This window comes from Malania oleifera, chromosome 9 (genome assembly GCF_029873635.1).
Source record: "Malania oleifera isolate guangnan ecotype guangnan chromosome 9, ASM2987363v1, whole genome shotgun sequence".
In the NCBI taxonomy this organism is placed as follows: Eukaryota; Viridiplantae; Streptophyta; class Magnoliopsida; order Santalales; family Ximeniaceae; genus Malania; species Malania oleifera.
In genome coordinates, this window is record NC_080425.1 from 97,060,441 (window position 1) to 97,077,890 (window position 17,450).

At 38.7% G+C, this 17,450-nt stretch overlaps 1 protein-coding gene across 2 annotated transcripts in view; it reads right to left on the reverse strand.

Annotated features, from left to right (window-relative positions):
• The window catches only part of LOC131164627 (uncharacterized), a 33,564-nt gene that overhangs the window by 12,721 nt on the left and 3,393 nt on the right, over nt 1-17,450 (reverse strand). For both annotated transcript variants that reach the window (XR_009139298.1, XM_058121956.1), the window contains exons 6-8: nt 17,301-17,412; nt 13,571-13,725; nt 13,413-13,483 (exon numbers count right to left, since the gene is read on the reverse strand). Coding sequence is in view for 1 of the 2 variants with exons in the window: in XM_058121956.1 (XP_057977939.1) it covers nt 13,413-13,483; nt 13,571-13,725; nt 17,301-17,412 (338 nt within the window). In the remaining variant the exon portion in view is untranslated. The remainder of the gene's footprint in view (nt 1-13,412; nt 13,484-13,570; nt 13,726-17,300; nt 17,413-17,450) is intronic.

Genomic DNA, 17,450 nt, shown 5'->3' on the forward strand with positions numbered 1-17,450 from the left:
TGTAGCTGACTCTCCATTTATGCAGCCTATGCTTGATATTGCTGCAGAGGTTGGAAAGGGGGTGAAGGGTCCATCACCCTATGAGATATCTGAAATTTATTTGGAGCAAGAGTATCAAGAAATGAAAAATTATATAGCTTCTTTTGCTGGAATTTGGAAGGAAAGAGGTGTAACACTTATGTGTGATGGTTGGTCAGGACCAACTAGAAAACACATTATAAACTTTTTAGTTTATTGCGATAGAGGCACCGTGTTTCATAAATCAGTTGATGCCTCTGATGTGCCAAGCAGAACAGCCGAATATTATTTCAGGTAATTTTCTAATTTTAATTGTATATGCAAATAGTATTATGGACTTGCATGTTTTTAATTAAATAGTAGTAATTATTGAATTTATAATTCCATTTCAGATTAATGGATGAGGTGGTTGAAGAAATTGGAGAGGAGAATGTTGTCCAAGTAGTGACTGATAATGAAGCTGCAATGAAGGCAGGAGGAAAATTATTAATGCAGAAGAGGCCCAATCTCTATTGGACAGCATGTGCAGCTCATTGCATAGACCTTATTCTTGAAGATATTGGTAAGAAAAGTAACGTGAAGAAGGTCTTAGAAGATGCAAGAACAATAACCTCATTTATTTACAACCACAAATGGACAGTGAATTTCATGAAGAAATTCACAAATAATAGAGAGTTACTTCGCCCTGCCATCACTCGATTTGCCACAAATTTCATTGCTTTGGAGACTATTGTCAGGCATAAACAAGCACTAAGGGAAATGTTTACATCTGATGCTTGGAAAAACTCAAGGTTTGGAATGGCAAAATCAGGCCCAGCATATGATTCAAAGAAAATTATCTTAGGCAAAGAGTTTTGGCAAAAGGCCTCTGATATAATTAAAGTGCAAGAACCCTTGGTAAAAGTTCTTAAATTGGTTGATGGTGATGAAAAACCAACCATGGGCTTCATATACGAGGCAATTGATAGGGCGAAGTTGGCCATTCAAAAAGATTGCCGGTTTTACAAAGACTATTGGAAAATTATTGACAACCGGTGGAGTTTTCAGTTGCACCAAGATTTGCACGCTGCTGGTAAGTGTAAATCAAATACAATTTCTTATTATTTTAACTTTTAAATTATGCATAGTTGCATTAGAAAACTATTGATTAATATGTTTCTAAATTTAATTGTAGGGTATTTTTTGAACCCACAATTTCTTTATGGTGCCCCACCCTCTCCTGAAGTTGCTAGAGAAGTCATGGATGGAGTTAAAAAAGTGATAACCAAGTTGGTACCCGATATAGATACTCAAATTCGGGCTATTAATCAAGTAAGTTTTGGTTCCATTAAATTGAATAATGAATTGTTCTAGTATTTAATAATACTTTTAAGAATAATTATTAATATATCTAATTAATTAATTATATTTCACAATCATCATTTTTTAGTTGTTGCTATATCGAGATAGGCAGGAGACTTTTGGAACCCCGTTGGCTCAAAGGGCAGTAAAACAAACAAATCCTGGTAAATATGGCTATATAGCTAAATAATAGAGAATTACTCTATTTTCTCTCTTTGTGTTCAAATTTGACTTTTGAAATACGCTATACTAACATAAAACTCTTTTTAATTATTCATGCAGCTGAATGGTGGATTCATTATGGCTTGTGTGCTCCTGAGCTCCAAAGAATAGCAATTAGAGTTCTTAGCCAGACCACATCAGCTTCAAACTGTGAGCGTAATTGGAGCACCTTTAGCCTCATCCATACGAAAACAAGAAATAGATTAAAGTACATGAGACTACAAAAACTTGTTTTCGTACATTACAACATGAGGTTAAAGTTAAAACGTACAATGAGAAGAAGCCAACGAGAAATTGAAGAGGGTTTCAATCCTATCAATTTGGACTACATTTTCGAAGAAGATGATCCTTTAAGTCAATGGTTAGAGGAGAGAGAGACACCACTACTCGACGGTCAGGACAATTCAAATTGGTTAAATGAAGAGGTTGGTGGTACTACAGAAGGAGGTGATCAACCACCAATAAACGCGCATGATGATTCAAGTTCAAGTCCTGAACGCACACAAAGTGATGACAATCTTGGTTTGAGCCCACCAAGTGATGATGACGGTAATAGTGGTGCTGGAGCTGGGGTTGGGAGGGGTGGCAGTGGTGGTGGTGGAGGCGGCGGTATAGAATATAATTATGGATATGATACAGGGACATCATTTGGAAGGGATATATATCCTTCTGATCCTTATGGACTACATGACATACCTGAAAATTATGACTTGGGTATTCCTCCAGGGAACCAATCTTCACAACCCAGGAGAAGGAGTGCTCGTGGTGACCCTAGCGATTCTACTGAAGATTCATATGGTGTGGTTCGTAGTTTTGGCAACTTTGGTTTAGATGGTTCATCATCACAATCATATGGATCTCATCCAGCATATCCACATTATGCATCTCGTGACTCACATTTTTATCCCAGTGGATCAGGAATCTCAGGATCTAGTGAGTCTTCTTCTACACACTACCCAGAGCCAGCCCCTGCCCCAACTTATAGACATTATTCAGGAGACTTTTCATCACCAGTACATTTTCAAGAGCAACAACAAAATGACGCAAACTTGGGTTCATTTAACTATGTATTTCCACAAGGATGGGGAGATAATTTCCCATCCCAATCTCAAGATACAGATGCAAATTATGAAGACCCTCCACGTCATTCTTTTTGGTGGTGACATGTGTTATGTTATAAATTTGTAATATTGTATTCATGTATTTTCAACTATTTATTGATATTTGATATTAATCACTTTTTAAATTCATGTATGTGTAATCACTGTAATGTGTATATTGACTTATTGAGTATTAAGTCTATTGAGTATTGATTCATTTTTAGTAACTTTATGACTTTAATTAATTGATTCTTACATTTCTACATCTTTTTACTCATTAAACTAATGTAAACTATAAAAAAATATGCTTTTTTTTGTAAACAGCGCACTAAAATTAATATAAAAATCATAATGCCTATTAAAAAGCATTTGTAGGGTGAATGAAAGCCTGCAAAATTCATTAAAAATCATGTATTAATGGATTTCATGCTTATTTTTTAATTTTGGCATGGTTGTGCATGTGTGAAAAAAATTCACGACCGTTACGCCCGCTTCCCGTTACGTAACACCCGCGTCTCCCGCGACCCGCGACACCCGCGACCGTTTCGCGACGTTACCCGCGACCGCGATTTCGAACCATGGATCCAGATGCCATTACAACAATGCTCTGATACCAATTTGTAGTGTAAAACCCACAAATATGCACAACGGAATATATATTTGTACGTAAAGAATCAAACACACAATGCATCACTTTAATGGTGAATATGCAGAACAATCTACAACCATGGCAAGTAAATGAAGGTAAGAACAATCACAATGACACAAGAAATTACATGGTTCGGCAATGCCTACATCCATGGAAACAAACAGCAAGGATTCACTATCTTCTTGTGAAAATTACAAGAGCAATACAAGAATCCTCTCAATTCTCTCAACAACTATCAACCCACTCTAGAAATACATCCGATAAGACATATAAATAGAGTTTTCGGAGGTTTTCCCTCCAAACCCCAACCATACTAACGTTCTCCATTCAAAATTTGAAATCTGCACTGGGCATCCCGAGCCAAACCGTCAATGATTTAAACGAAACCGTCGATGGTTTCAGACAGAATGTATTTTGTCTAAATCTTGCTCCAAATCGTCGACGGTTAGAGCCAATCCATCGACGGTTTCCCCTGCTACTGCTTGATTCCCTTCATGCTTTCCCTTTGTGTATGCTATCCACTCAATATGTGAGCCACAATTCACAACATATGTGAACTAAGGATTCTAAAAAGTTTTGTCCAAAAGTTCCCTATGAATCTTCTAACTCGATCACTAACGATGTCTTAGGGAACACTGAACACCACAAAACTTAACCACTTGTTTGAAAAACAAATGGATTGTTTCCTTTGCCGATCATTACTTCGGTGCGGTACCATTCTCCAAAAACCTATCAATAATCACAAGTATAGACCCTATACCTATGACCCTAGGCAAGTCAGTGATGAAGTCAAGTGAGACACTCTCCTTTGGTCTCATTAGTACTTGAAAAGGCTCCAACAGCCCCAAGATATTCCGCTTCACCTTGTCTACCTTTGCTTCAACACTGCCAAAGTGCAACACCATCCTAGATGGCCTGCCTATGATGTTACAACACTCTCTCAACTTCCTTAGGTCTCGAGCTTGAGGCACAAAGAGTCGGTTACCATGTATCATTAGTAATCCATCTTCTAACCAGAATTGGTGCACTTTGCCGACTTCCACCAACTTTATGAGATTTTGGGCAGCTGGATCTCTAATAAGGTTCTCCTTATGCGTTCATGCATCATCGTGGTAATCTCACTTGCTGTCAAGTGTGTTACCAGTTGTAAGGCCGCAAGCTCCGCCTTGTGCTCAAACGAGAAATCAAACTACATCAAAAATTCTTGCCAACGGGCCCGCTTGGTGATAACTTAGACCATATAAATAAAGGACTGGCAGCCATCTATTTTCACCACGAACTTCAACCTATGTAAGTAATGTCAGCATATATGAAGAAAATGTATCACCGCAAGCATCTCCTTCTCTTGAATTGTGTACTTTCACTCTGCTTTACTAAGCTTGTGACTCTCATACACAATAGGATGCCCATTTTGTAACAAGATTCCACCAAGGCCATAGTCTAACGCATATGTCTATACCTTGAAGACCTTAATGATGTCCGAAAAAGCAAGTACCATATCTCATATCATGGTTTCCTTCAAGTTGTCAAGGCTTTCTAGCACTCCTCCATTCAGTTCCACCTATAACCCTTCTTCAGTAGCTCTATTAATGGGGCAATTCTCCTTACGTACCCCTTCACAAACTCTTGATAGTAGTTGACAATTCTAAGAAAGGAATGCAGCTCCTTCATGTCATTAGGATCTTCCAATCTTGAATAATCCTCACCTTCTCCATATGCATCCGAATATGACCTTGTTCAACTACAGGACAAAGGAATTTGATGCTCTTTTGAGCAAAAGAGCACTTTTCTTTCTTCAAATAAAGATTGTTCTCCTTCAGCCTGTCAAACACTTTTTTGTAGATACTCTTCATGTTCCTATAGAGTGTAACTATTGACAACAATGTCATTCAGATATGCCACGAAAAACTAGTCAAGATACTCATGAAACACCTAGTTCATGAATGTGCAAAATGTTGCTAGCGTATTCGTCAATCCGAAGGGCATCACTAAGAATTTATATGCCCAGTGTCATATCACGCAAGAAGTCTTCTAGTCATCACCATCTGTTGTACTTACCTAATAGTAGCCTAACCTCAAGTCATGTTTTGTAAAGGCATGACTTTGTTGATTAAACAAATAAACAATCAGCGGAATGGGATACTTGTTGCCTATAGTCACCTAGTTGTGCGTACAATAGTCCACACACATTTGCATGCTCCGATCACGTTTCCTCTAAAACAACATTGATGCCCCGAACGATGCTTTCAAAGGGTGTATATAGCCTGCTTCTAATAACTCATCAAGTTGCTTACTAAACTCTGTTAATTTGGAGGTGGTATCCAATATAACCCTTTAGTAGGAAGCCTACCCTTGGTAACAACTCAATCTCATGCTCCACACCTTTTCACAGACGCAAGTTGTGCAGTAGCTTATCTAATATCACAACTTTGTTGGGTGGCAGTAGGCACTTTGTCTTGGCCTACCTCTTCATTCACCACCAACATAACAAGTTATGTTTGTTTATTCCTTCTCAACCCCTTCTTGAGTTGCATGGCTTTATCCCATTAGACAGAGTGAACCAACAAATGACATCGGTACTGCCTTAGTCTCCCTCAAGATTTCCATCCCAAGTATCACTTGGAAATCATCCATTGGCATGGCTGAAATTTACATGTCCTACCCACAGTCCTATCTTCACAATCACTTGCTTGGCTACTCCTAGAGTAGGCCGAGCTGCAAAATTAACTAATTTCATGCGTTCTAAGTCCCTCTCCAAGTTCAAATTGAGTTTTTGCACTTCCACCAATGAGACACAGTTTGGGTAACAGATCCACAAACATTAACCCTTTTGCTTAGCTAACTTTTGGTTCACTTGTTTGCTTCTCCAACACGTCAAGTAACCACATTGCACCCATCCTCAAGGCTCCTCCTAATTTTCATCATCTCCTTATGGCCCCTTAGCAATGGAAGCTTGTAAGGCATCGAGCGATGACTTGTGAAGGTAATCGACAACTCAATGAGGGCCTCGATATAAGAAGTATGCTAACTTACCGTTACCACTGAATATGTTGAAATATTGAGATGGTGAAACTTCCTTTAAAGTTGATGCCATGGTTCAGCTCCCACATTTTTTGGGTTTGCTCCCTTCAAAGACTTTCTGTTGCTTCCACGCAACATGCCACTCTCTTTGGACACTGTGGAATTCTCCCTAACATAGTCACCCGAGCGTTCCGCGGTAGCCTGTGCAGTAGGCAAGTCTTTTAACTTTTTGTAAACAAAGTTCTGCCTTTCACCATAGTATCAACCCCTCAAGAAAATAAAATAGCTTATCTTTTTTTTGAAATGTCTTAGATATCCAACATCAAAGTAAAGAACTGTTTCACATACTCCATAATTGTACCAATGTGTTTGAGATCTCACAATTTGCGTCAAGCATTGTACTTAACATTTTCAAAAAAGAATTGGGCCATGAGCCCTCTCTTTAAGTTTGTCTAACTATTAATCATACTAGTCAAAGGCGCAAGGTGCACCGAGGCGCAGAGGGTTCTTGGAGCCGAGGCGCGAGGCGCAAGGTGAAGGCGCGCACCTCGCAAAGGTGAGGCACGCAATTATTAAAATTGTGTATAATGCCTATTTGGTGGGTAATTGATATAAAAACACATCAATAGTTATATTAGAATTTAAAATGCCAAAATATTCAATAGAAATTATGACAACCAAGTTCCAAGTGAAACAAACATAGTTCAACATAAGTAATTACACATGCAAGATTTCAAGCTTCTAATTAGAAATGAAATAAAATTGCCAGGCTGAAGGACCAAAAGCATCTTCAATATCAAAAGAAAAGAGTACAATAAAACAGCAGCTAAATGCAGTAAAAATGTTATATATTAATATATTTCAGAAAAATGTATAGTTTATATACTGCTTTTCCAAAAAAATTACAAAACAGCAGCAAAATTCAGTAAAAAATGTTATATATTAATTATAAAACATAAACCTGAATTAAACTACATAATTAATTACACATTATATAATATTAACTTAGAGGATTAATGCAAGTTAATATTATAAGAAGCAGCTGCTGGTAGGAGGCAGCAGAACTGAAGAAGAAGAAGAAGAAGAACTAAAAAATAAGCAGAAGCAGAAAAAGAACCGAAGAAGAAGAAGATGAAGAAAAAGAACTGACGAAGAAGAAGAAGAAGAAGAAAAAGAAGAGACGACAACGATGACTTACTTGTTTGAAAATTGAAGCAGTATGACGACTCATGAAGGCTCGAACCTCAATGACAAAGGCTCCTGCTGGTTCGAAGGCTCAAAGACAAACTAACGAAGGGCTCTTGCTGGTTTGAAGGCATGAATACGAAGAGCTCCTGCTGGTTTGAGGGGTCGAAGACAAAAGCCTCGTGCTGGTTCAAACTTCAAAGGGTTGAAGACGAAGGGCTCCTGCTGGTTTCATACTGCTTCGAAAGATCGATTGATCGAAGAAGAACTTCTTCTGCTGCTTTTGTGCTGCTTCGAAGGGACGAAGGGCTAGGGCTGGTGCAAGTCAAACTGTCAAAGGCTGGATTGTTGGAAGTGGGCTGGGGCTGGTTCGGGCTACGTTTTATTTCTTAACAGCTTCAAAAATTTCAAGGCGTGACTCACTGCACCTGAAGAATCAGTGCGCTTCAGTGCGCCTACCTGTGCCTTTTGCAGATTATTTAGCTACAAGGAGTTTAACAAATTCATTTAAAAACAAGCACTACATAACCATACAACTACATATTCTAGCAAATAACAACAGTAATGTTGTAGTATGTAGCTCATATCGAGTGGAATACATGTACAGAGAAAGCAAGTTGAAGAAAACAAGGAAGCTGGTCTGAAGAAAAACCATCGACAGTTTGCATAGGTACATCAACGGTCTCAGACAAAAGCCAATTAGAAGAAAACTGTTGACGGTTTGACATAAGTGCATCGACGGTTTCCTCAAGTAAAGGAAAACCGTTGACGATTTTGTTCAGCATCGATTTTGAATTAAATTGGGACAATTAATAGGTTGGGGATGCTAGGGAAAATACTCCGCGAATTGATACATGGGTATTTGAGGAATTCTATAATACCTCAGTATGTCTAGGGTTAGTACAAAGACAATGATGTAACCCTATTTTTGAATATAGTGAATTTCAGTCACCGCTTACTCCCATGGACGTAGGCATTCTGCCGAATCACATTAAATCCTTTGTGTTGTTTATTGCTTTCATTATCTGTGTGTTTCTGTATTATTCATCATAATTGCTGCATCATTCCGCACGTTTTATTTCAAACAATTGGTATTAGAGCCATAGGTTACAATGGCTGGGATATCTTTTGTGAAGTTTGACATGATCAAGTTTGATGAAATTGGAAATTTTGGATTATGGCAAAGGAGGGTCAAGGATCAGTTAGTGCAGCAGTGCATGATGAAGGCATTATACGAAAAGCAGCCAGAAGGCATGGACGACATCAATTGGAAGGAACTGGAAGTGAAGGTTGTGACAACTATCAGGCTTTGCCTAGCTGATGATGTGATGCATCAAGTCATGGATGAGGAATCAACGGCGGCAGTTTGGCAGAAACTAAAAAGTCAGTATATGTCCAAGTCATTGACGAACAAGCTTTATCTTAAGCAGAAATTGTATGGTCTTAAGATGTCAGAGTGTTCTGATATGAACCATCACATCAACGTGTTCAACCAGATCATCGATGATTTGAAGCGAGTTGATGTGAAGTTCGAAGACGAAGACAAGGCGTTGATGTTACTGAATTCCCAACCTGCTTCTCCTTGTATGAAAATTTGGTTACAACTCTTGTGTGGGGAAAGCCAATGATGAGAATTTACAAGGTGAAGGGCTTGTGGTAAGGGGTAACCAGGAAAGTGGGAGAAGCAAGTTCCGGTGTGGACCTAGTAACAATAAATCTCGGCCCAATTCCAGGAATAGGAAGGACACGGTGTTTTAAGTGCGGGAAAAGGGGGCACATAAAATAAGATTGTCCAGAGAAAAAGAAGGGGAATACAGAGAATAAAGAGGGTCCATCAAAGTCTACGAATGTAGTGGAAGAAGCAGACTCAGAGAGCAATGATGGGGATATGTTTTCTGTTTCATCCAGTTCAAATCATCTCATAGATTCTTGGATTCTGGATTCGGCATGTTCCTATCACATGACACCCAATAAATATTGGTTCAACACCTACAGGTTAGCAGGTTCTAGTCTTGTTCTGATGGGTAATGATGCATCATGCAAAATTGTTGGAATAGGGAAAATTAGAATTAAAATGTTTGATGGTGTTAGAACATTATGTGTTGTTAGACATATATCGGATTTAAGGAAGAATCTGATTTCATTGGACACTTTAGATTGTAATGGATTTAATTACAAGTCTGCAAGTGGAGTAATGAAGGTGAGTAATAGTGTCTTAACAGGGATGAAGGGGCAGAAATTAGCAAGAAATATCTAGCTAGGTACTACAGTTGTAGGAGGTGCTGCAGCTGTAAAGTCTGAGCCAGATAGTACAGTCTTGTGGCATATGCAGTTAGGTCATATGGGTGAGTGTGAGATGATAAAGTTTCATAAGAAAAATCTATTGAAGGGTGTCAAAACATGCAAACTTAATTTTCTACAGGTATTGTGTTCTTGACAAACAGAATAGGGTGCAGTTCAAGATAGCCACACACAAGACGGAGGGAATTCTTGACTATGTTCATACAGATATTTGGGGGCCAGTAAGAGTAACATCACGGGGGAGGACACGTATTTCGTGAGTTTTATTGATGACTACTCACGAAAGGTCTGGGTGTACTTCATACGGCACAAGTCAGAAACATTTGCCAAGTTCAAGTTGTGGAAAGCTAAAGTAGAAAACCAAACAGGGAGAAAAATCAAATGCCTCAGGTCCAACAATGGTACTGAGTACACAGATTCAAAGTTCACGGAGTTGTGGAGCAGCATGACATTAGGAAACACTTCATAGTACGCAAGACACCACAACAGAATGGTGTGGCGGAAATGATGAATAGAACAATAACTAAAATAGTTTGGTGTTTCAGGTTGAAAGCAGGGCTTGCAAAAGAACTTTTGGGTAGAAGCAGTAAATATGACACGTTTCTTGATTAACAGGTCACCAAGGGCAGCTCTAGATAGGAAAGTAGTAGAGGAGGTGTGGACAGACAATGCGGTAGACTACTCTGGTTTGAGAGCATTTGGATGTCCAGCCTAAGTGCATGTTTCTAGTGAGAGATTGGAACTTGATGCAAAGTCTAGACAGTGTACTTTTCTGGAGTATCAGAAAGGGATGAAAGGCTTCAAGTTGTGGGATTTGAAGGCAAACAAGGTGGTGATCAGTAGAAATTTGGTTTTTTGATGAGAAAGTCATGTTGCAGCATACTCAGGAAGAAAATAAATAGGTGCCAGAAAATTACAACAACAATGAACATGTGGTGCAGGTGGAGCTAGATACTCATGGTAGAGATGACAATATTCAGAATGCAGGAAGTCCTAATTCAGGAGATCAGCAACATCGCAGTATAGCTATAGATAGGCCCAGACGCACTATCAAGCCACCCACCAAGTATGGATTCGATGATTTGGTTTCTTATGCACTCATTACAAGTAGAGGACATCCTACTACATTTCAAGAGGCAGTACACAGCCAAAAGAAAAGCAGATGGATGAATGCTATGGTGGAGGAGATGGAGTCTCTACATAAGAACCAGACATGAGAGTTGGTGTAGCTTCCAGAGGAGAAGAGAACGATAGGATGCAAATGGGTGAATAAGAAGAAAGAAATTGTATCAGAAAAAAATGGAGAAAAAATCAAGGCGCGCCTAGTAGCAAATGGTTACTCACAGAGGAAAGGGGTTGACTATGATGAGACCTTCTCCCCTGTGGTAAGACAAACTTCCATCAGGGCAATGTTGGGCCTGGTAACACATTTTGATATGCATTTGGAGTGGATGGAAAAACAACTTTTCTCCATGGTAATTTGGAGGAGGTGATTTACATGATACAGACAGAAGATTTCAGTTGGCTTGGACAGGAACACTTGGTCTGTAAATTGAGGAAATCACTTTATGGGCTGAAGCAGTCTCCGAGGTAGTGGTACGAGCGATTTGACTCCTACATGATCTAGATTGGATACAGGAGATGTGAGTATGATTGTTTTGTTTATGTGAAGAGCCTTGATGATGATTCATTTATTTTGTTGTTGCTTTATGTGGATGACATGTTGATTGCTGCAAAGAGTATGAGTGAGGTCAACAAGTTGAAAACTTTGTTGAGCAAATAATTTGACATGAATTTTGGTGGGGCCAAGAAGATTTTTGGTATGAAGATTTGCAGGAACAGAGTTTCCAAGAGATTATGGTTATCTCAGCATAGCTATGTTGAGAGGGTGTTGGAGAGGTTCAGCATGGATAATGCAAAACCAGTGAGTACACCTTTGGTGAATCATTTTAGATTATCTACCACCCAGTGCTCGAAGACAAATGAAGTTCAAGACATGTCAAAAGTTCCACATGTCAGTGCAGTGGGGTACTTGATGTATGTTATAGTTTGTACAAGACCGGATCTGGCAAAAGTTCTTAGTGTCGTGAGCAAGTTCCTATCAAATTGGAATGCAGTCAAGTGGATTTTCACTACAGACTATGGCATCATGTTTGGCAAACAACAGGATGTCCCTCAGTTGTGGGATATGTTGATGCAGATTATGCAGGGGACTTGAATAACATAAAGTCTACCACACGATATGTATTCACCCTTGAGGGAGGGCCTATTTGTTGGAGGTCCATGGTTCAATCTCTAGTTGCACTATCTACTACTAAGCCAAAGTATATGGCAGTGGTTGAGGCTGTCAAGGAAGCTTTGGCTTACAGGATTGGTCAAGGAGCTGGGTATTCAGCAAGGTAGAGTTCAGTTGCATTGTGATGGAGTGTCATTTATTTGGCAAAGAACCAAGTGTATCATGCGAGAACCAAGCACATAGATGCGAGGTTTTACGGGATCAGGAAATTGGTTTCTTCTGGTGAACTATTGCTTGAGAAAGTTCACACTTATGAGAATGCAGCGGACATGTTGACAAAGCCTGTTACAACAAACAAGTTCAAGCACTTCTTGGACTTAATTAATGTCTCTAGATGCTAGATGGAAGGCGTCCCAACCTATTGTCCCAGGTGGAGCTCCAGATTTATGTTTTCTTATTCTCCTAAGGGGTGAATATTCCGCCAAGGTGAAGATTGTTGTAGTATGTGGCTCATATCAAGTGGAACACCTGTACAGAGAAAGCAGACTGAAGAAAATAAGGAAGCTAGTCTAAAGAAAAACTATCGACGGTTACATCGACGGTTTCAGCCAAAAGCCAATTAGAAGAAAACCGTCGACAGTTTGACATAAGTGCATCGACGATTTCCTCCAGTGAAGGGAAACTGTCGACTGTTTTGTTCAGCGTCAGTTTTGAATTTTAAATTGGGACGGTTAATAGGTTGGGGATGCGGGGACAAATCCTCCCCGAATTGATACAGCGGTATTTGAGGAATCCTCTAATACCTCTGTACGTCTAGGGTTAGTACAAATACAATGATGTAACCCTATTTTTGAATATAGTGAATTTCAGCCGCCGCTTGCTCTCGTGGACATAGGCATTCTGCTGAACCACATTAAATCCTTGTGTTGTTTATTGCTTTCATTAACTGTGTGTGTTTCCGTATTGTTCATCATAATTGATGCACCATTCCGCACGTTTTATTTCACAAAAAGTAATATATTTTGAATATCCTTAACAAACACTTAATCCAACCAAATTTTGACCAAGGGCATTAAAAAAATTAACAATGTACTAGCTATTACCTATGTAACAAGGAAATAACTAACCTAGGCTGCATGGAGACCACGAGTACACTAGTACACAGCCTTAATACATAAGATAATTAGAGTAGATTTTCCTTGTATCTTTTGCTCCCCCTAAATTTGAGTGATATTTTGCATACAATGTTGTATAGTACAACATATAGTACAAGTGCATGAGAACATCAAAGAATTGTATTAATAGGAAAAAAGATAATAGGAAAAATATGCCCAACCACCTCAAAACTTGCTCAGGTGCCCTAGCTATGCGCTCTTGGAAAGAGGCCCAACACTTTCTGTCACCATCCTCCTGCTCATCAACCATAAAAGTATGTTTTAGTTAAAGCAGAAGAATTGAAGATTATTATTCCAAGATAATCGACACAGCAACGCATACCCCAAAACTGTTCAGAAGGGCTGCAAATGTTTCATCCATTTTGTCTCTAGCAACCAAAGAACCATCGTATGCACCATCTGTAGACATTTCTGCATCAGATTCACATTCGTCTTCACTTATGATCTCATACTCTGGCCATTGAGTGCTGCTTGCTACTGTTACAAATAAAACTCTAAATCAAATGTGAAGCTCTAAAAATTTGAATATCAAAAGGCATTGAGATTTAGGGGAAATATTTGATGCTAGACAGTTAAGGGCAAATGGGAGAGGAAGAAATCAAAAGGAGAAACAAAGGGAACAAAGGAGAAATTCCTCAATATTTCAATTCAATATATCTAGTGTTATGCACCATTATGTAAAGACCTAATTTATGAGCACAGTAAGATATTGCGGGCCTTATTCCCTCATCAAGTATCCAAAGCAAGAAAATTAAATACGATAGCCTAAGTATGCTAAGATATCACTTTCCCAACAATTAAAAATCATAAGATCAATTCATTTATAGCCTAATAAATTATCAAAATTCTATGGAAATAGGAAATTAATGAAAAATAAAAAGCACAACAATATCTAAAAATCTCAAAAATTCAATAAGTGTTAAATTTGAATTGTGGGCTTCTCCCACATTGTTTCATTCTCTCCTGCTGGAAAAAACAAGACCTCAAGTTCTACACGCAGGATGGTGAAAAACCATGGGTAGTTCAAAACATACAAGGCACTAACGTAACACATCCCCTTTCAAGCTCCAAAAGAAAATAAATAAACAAAGAAATACAAAGGCTGAAACTTTAAAGAAACTAAGTTTGAGGGAAGCCAATATTCTTGTCAAGAATGATATCTCAACATGTGGGAACCTCTAAAAGAATTCATAAATGAACCTTATTGCTTCACACTCCATGGTTGACCCTTCCTCAGAATTACATTACTCTATCCCAAAATTGTTGTTTTTCTCTGAATATGCTTCGGCAAAATATGGTACAGGCATTAAAGCCATATGTACTCCAACACCCAGTTCACAGCAACAGGAAGAAATCCCCTTATTAATGAGTTTTACACAAGAGTGCAACATGTTGAGGATTAATTTATCACATTCAAGATTGAGCATCACACGAGAAGGCTTAACCTCGGTTTAACCTCAGCCTTATTTTCAGGAATGGAGGTACAAATGTTGATAGTTGCATGAATTTCTTAAGAAGTTTACACAATCAACTGGAACACCACTTTCGTTTGGCAGGAAAAGGGAGTATTTGAAGTTGGGATGTTCATAATCCCACTAATAGAAGTGGGAAGTAGCAACAGCAACCTTAACACCTGGATTTGACTATCTCATAATAAGCTCATAAATGACTGCTACTTGAATTGATGGAGACCTAGGGAACATTGACATTTCTTCGAACCTAAATTGTCACTGTCAACATCCAACAAGTATCAAATATTCACACCTGCCCAATACACCCCAACACAAGTTGGAAATTAATTAATTATTTTCTGTTTTTAGACATGGACACATCACAATATAGCCAGGATATGTCAAGGACACTCCTTGCAACAAAGCATTGCATTTTGTTGGCCCTTCAATTGGTTAGCAAAACCCTAAAAAATAAAAAATAAATAAATATGAGGAGAAGTCGAGAGATTGAAAGAGAGTCAAAAGCTCTTCAACAATGGTGGATTAAGAATTCGGACTTTGGAGCCCTAGCGCCACCGAAAAGCACCATTGGACCTCCCAACCCTAGCTCCACCAGAGCAAAGACAATGGGATGTGGGAAGATTGTTGGGAACTCGGCTTCATTTCTTCTTTAGTTCAATTGCTCGAGCTTCTAGCCTTCAATTATTCAAGTCTAGATAACATGACTAGTAAACCTGTAAGTCCGTTGCCAATCCTCCTTCCTTCTATGTTCTCCTTCCCTCCTTCCTTGAGTTCCCCCCGTCCGCCCTTGCCTCTCTCTAAAGCCATCACCGACACACCACTCTTGTTAATCACTTAATATGTCAGTTTTCTATTTCTTTTTTTAAATTCTTGTTGACCATTTGCTAGATGTCTTTATGTTGTTGGACCAATAATCCCTAATATAAATGTAGTTGATGATTGTATACCTAAAATGTGTAAAATGTGGTGATAATTGTGCACGAATGATTTATATAATTTCATTTTGAATTAAATCTACCTTGATATTTGTCATCTAAAAGGAAAAATGCGTATGTATATATTATAATAAATAATTAATTAATGTATCTTGGTCGTGTTGTATCCTCATTTTTTTTTTTTGGATTTCCATATTGTTACATCAATATCATATTTGATCTGTGTCCCATGTCAATACCAATGCTTCCTAGATGAAGACAATGCATCCTCCAACAATTTCAATGAGAGTTGCTCCAGTTGTGTCAACAAGTTCTCATCTTGTAACAAAAGCAAAAGGTCATCAACTAAGGACAGAAGGGAGTGAAGGGAATGCCAACATTGATAAGTTGTTTTCCAAATCTTCTTCCCTATAGCAAGTGAGATAACATTTTCTTTGATTTGGTTAATAAACTAACAAAGCTCAGCAGCTAAAAAAAGGAATTAGTTGCAAGCTTGCATAAAATGTTGGTTAAACTGTTAAGCTAGCTGAATTATGGGCTAGGTAAATAATGGGCAGAGGCTTAAGCAATGGTATAAAGGGAACTTGGGTTTGGGTAACTAGATTGGTTGTAAATGACTAAAAGGTTCTCGGCTGAGAAGTCACACTGGATTATCTTTTCTTTCCTTTATCCTGTCAAGGAGATTATGCTCAGATTTTCAAACAAATGCTGAGGTGAAGCAACAACTCTGTAGTTTACAAAGGTCTGCAATAATCTGCAACAAAGGCAGAGGTCATGCAGACCTCATTGACACTCTGCAATGAAGATGGAAATCCTGGAGGTTGCCATCAAAAGAATGACATCAGTTAGTGCTTTGAATAGTGCGGCAAGGTTTGAATGTTGTGTGGCAGCTATGCTCATGTTCAGCAGCTATTGAAGTCAAGCTTGCTTTGGCAGTTGGAGGACAACTTTAAGTTGATTTGCTGGTAGTTGCAGGAATTATCTAATGCATGAGAGGTGCAGACAAGTGTATAGTGCGTTCTGAATGTGGCAGAGTCATCCTTGGCAGGAAACAATGGGCTGGTGATGACAGTGGAGCATGGCATTGGCACTGAAACTTCAATTGGTACATGACTGCACATCAAGTGGCAGAGGGCAGCTGGGCTTTGGCACTTTGCCAGTTTAGGGCTTCCAATTATTTTATTGTAATTTTAATTTGAACTATTGTAGGTTTTGGTTTCAGAGTTGGCAGGGACGACTAGGAATGAATGGTGCTTTAGTGAGTTGATTAGCTCCGTTCAACAGCATGTATGAGGATAGCATTTTGCTCTGGGCCTCTGATTCCAATATGCAAACAACGAAGGTGAATAAGAGAGGGAAAAATCAAGAGAAAAAACATGGGGATAAAGAAAATTGGGTTAATATTTCAATTCAACTCATCGAAAGTCACCTTTGAGAAGCCTAAGCTCGCAAAACAAGAAAATTTGACAAGGAAATTCAAATATATTACTATAAAAACTCTATGATCTATTCATTTAATGCCTAGTAAAATACTACTATAATTGGAAGGCCAAACATTTTGACACTCAAAATCTACAAGAATGTTTGCCATGTGGATGTAGTATTCTGCCAAATTACTAAGGGGAACACCATCGAATTCACTTGCCTTTATGCATCTGTACCAAACTGCTTCCACTGCAAGTGAGGCTTGAATTCAATTCAGAAGAAATGACTATCCGCTGACAATTAATTTTGTGACCTGAGCGCCAATGCAAAACCTGCAAGGTGATAAGAGGGTGTTTTGCAAGGGTGTCTC